This window comes from Palaemon carinicauda, chromosome 21 (assembly GCF_036898095.1).
Source record: "Palaemon carinicauda isolate YSFRI2023 chromosome 21, ASM3689809v2, whole genome shotgun sequence".
NCBI classification, from domain to species: Eukaryota; Metazoa; Arthropoda; class Malacostraca; order Decapoda; family Palaemonidae; genus Palaemon; species Palaemon carinicauda.
This window is the reverse complement of record NC_090745.1, coordinates 78,252,095-78,254,629: the sequence shown is the minus strand read 5'-3', so window position 1 is coordinate 78,254,629 and position 2,535 is coordinate 78,252,095. Positions and strand designations below refer to the sequence as shown.

General features: G+C 40.4%; 1 protein-coding gene across 1 annotated transcript in view; it reads left to right on the top strand.

Annotated features, from left to right (window-relative positions):
- The window catches only part of LOC137614994 (uncharacterized), a 1,101-nt gene extending 653 nt beyond the window's left edge, over positions 1-448 (top strand). The window contains exon 1 of the mRNA XM_068344630.1: positions 1-448. This exon is cut by the window's left edge and continues 653 nt beyond it. Coding sequence (XP_068200731.1) covers positions 1-448 — 448 coding nt within the window.
- Positions 449-2,535: the final 2,087 nt, after the last annotated feature.

The following is a 2,535-nucleotide window of genomic DNA, read 5'->3' as shown; positions in this document are numbered from 1 at the left end:
TCATTTGCCAGTTATGATTAGGTTTGAGAGGTTGCCTATTATACAGGTATACCATCGTCCCAGGTGGTCCTTTAAAGGTGGAGAGTCAAAGTGGCATAATTACAAACAGTTAGTTATCCATCAAGATAATTCATTGTATTCCATTGATGAAGAATCAGACAGTATTACAAATGAAATTTTGGTAGCTGGGAAAAATTGTTTTAAGTTGGGGCCTGGGAAATTTGGTTCCAAACCACGGAAGCCTTGGTGGAATGATGAATGCTCGAGGGCAGTGGCAATTAAGAGAAGGGCGTACAATAAATGGAAACGTTGCCCTATTAGACAAGCTCAGCTGGAGTACAGACGTCTAGAAGCAAAGGCTAAAAAAATCATCCGCAAAAGCAAGAGATTAAGTTTTCATAGTTTTTGCAGTCAGTTGAATTTTGCCTCAAACACTGCAGTAGCTTAGAATTTTATTAGAAGTATTGTAGGGGTAGGTGTGACCCAGTCCTTCCCTTTGTCTCGGGATGGAGTACTCCTTATTGATGATTTAGCTAAAGAGGAAGTCTTTGCCTCCTTTTTCACCACCATTATGAGTACGGCGAGGACCATACAAAATGAACAGGTTTTGCAATCTTTTGTGTCTTCTTGTTTGCTTGAACAGTCGTATGATGAAGTAAATAAAGTCTTTACTTGGAGGAGCTCAATAGCCAGTTGGGTCGTTTACGGAAGGGAAAAGCAGTAGGGAGTGATCTGGTGGCCAATGAACTGCTCACACATCTTCCAGGGGAGAGTCTTGAAGTAGTGTTGAAATTGTTTAACCGGGGATGGGTTGAGGGTTACTACCCATTGCAGTGGAAGTTGAAACATATTCTTCCAGTTTTAAAGCCAGATAAAGATCCTTCTATTCCATCTTCATATAGACCGATATCTCTGATTTCATGTTTTGGTAAGCTGATGGAGCATATGGTACATGCAAGACTCATTTGGTGGCTGGAAAGCAATTCTCTTTTGCCGTCTAACCAGTGCGGTTTTCGCAAAGGTCGAAGTACTCTGGATAATATTGCTCAACTAGAGCATGAGGTCTACAAGGGGTTTAAGGAAAATAAGGTGTCCTTGGTCCTGTTTTTTTATTTGTCAAAGGCATTTGACAATGCCTCTCACTTGTGTGTATTATACAAAATTTGTATGTTAGGCCTAAGGGGGAATAGTTTGAGGTGACTTGTCATCATTTTTTCAAGATCGTTTCTTCCAGGTTTTGATAGGGATGGATATATCTTCCAAGTATCCTGTAAAAACAGGAGTGCCACAGGGCTCTGTCCTCAGCCCTTTGTTATTCACAGTCTTGTTGTATGACATTACTCATTTTCCAGGTGTGAGGACGCTTATCCAAGCAGACGACATAACTTTTCAAGTGTCAGGGTGTTCTGTTTTGGATGCTCAGCTGAAATTGCAGAAGGCTGTAGACACATTTCTAGTTTGGACTATTCAATGGGGTCTGAATATAAACCCCTCAAAGTCTAGGTTGATGTGTTTCACTCGGAAAAGGGTAAACTGCATACCAGAGATTCGGTTGAAGAACTCGGTCATACCCTTTGTTACAAAGCATCGTTTCCTGGGTATGGTTCTTGATGGTCCACAGTTGATTTGGAAACATCATGTAGAATACCTTCGTCTAAACTGTTTAAAGCGTTTAGATGTTATGAGGCGTATAGCACATACTTCTTGGGGAGGAAATCATCAAAGTTTGTTTATTTTCTATAAGTCATTTATTAGGAGTAAGATAGACTATGGGGGCATAGTGTATGGCTCTGCTTCTAAAACACTCCTAAGTAGATTGGATGTTATTCAGTCAACAGCATTACGATTGATCTCTGGTGCCTTCCGCTCGTCCCCAATCCTATTGCTTCATTGTGAGGTAAACTGTCTCCCCTTATCGTATTGGCGTCAACTCAGATTGATGGTGTGGTATACGAAAATATGTAATAGTTGTTTGGATCATCCATTATTCCAATGTTTATCACATGATTATGCAGCCATCCACAGTAAAAACTGGACCGCGGGGAGACAGGTTCCAACTGTGGTTCGAGCATCTTATGCTTTGAGTTCTTTGCACTTCCCATGTGGCTCTTTTTCCCCTCTACCTGACATTTCTCCCTTACCACCCTAGTTTCCTATGAGTGAATATTTGTCTTCAGATTTTCCAGTTGCAGCCAAGCAAGAGGGTCATTTAGTCGTAAGTTCCTTCAACAAACTGTGTGATGAGGAATATAATGGATATGTGCACATATATACAGATGGTTCATTATCTGAATCCCAATCTTCCTGCACGGCAGCGATGTCGATTCCTACACTAGAATTTCATGCTGCTTGGAAAATCTCATCTGTAAACATAGTTACGGCTGAACTTTTTGGTCTTATGAAGGCTTTGAGGTTTGTTTTAGTTTCTTTATAATTCAAAAGTAGTTATTTTTACGGATTCAAAGGTTTCTTTAGATTTAATTCGTTATTATGCAGTTGGTTTTCGATCGTTGGTGGATCCTATTTGTTGCAGTC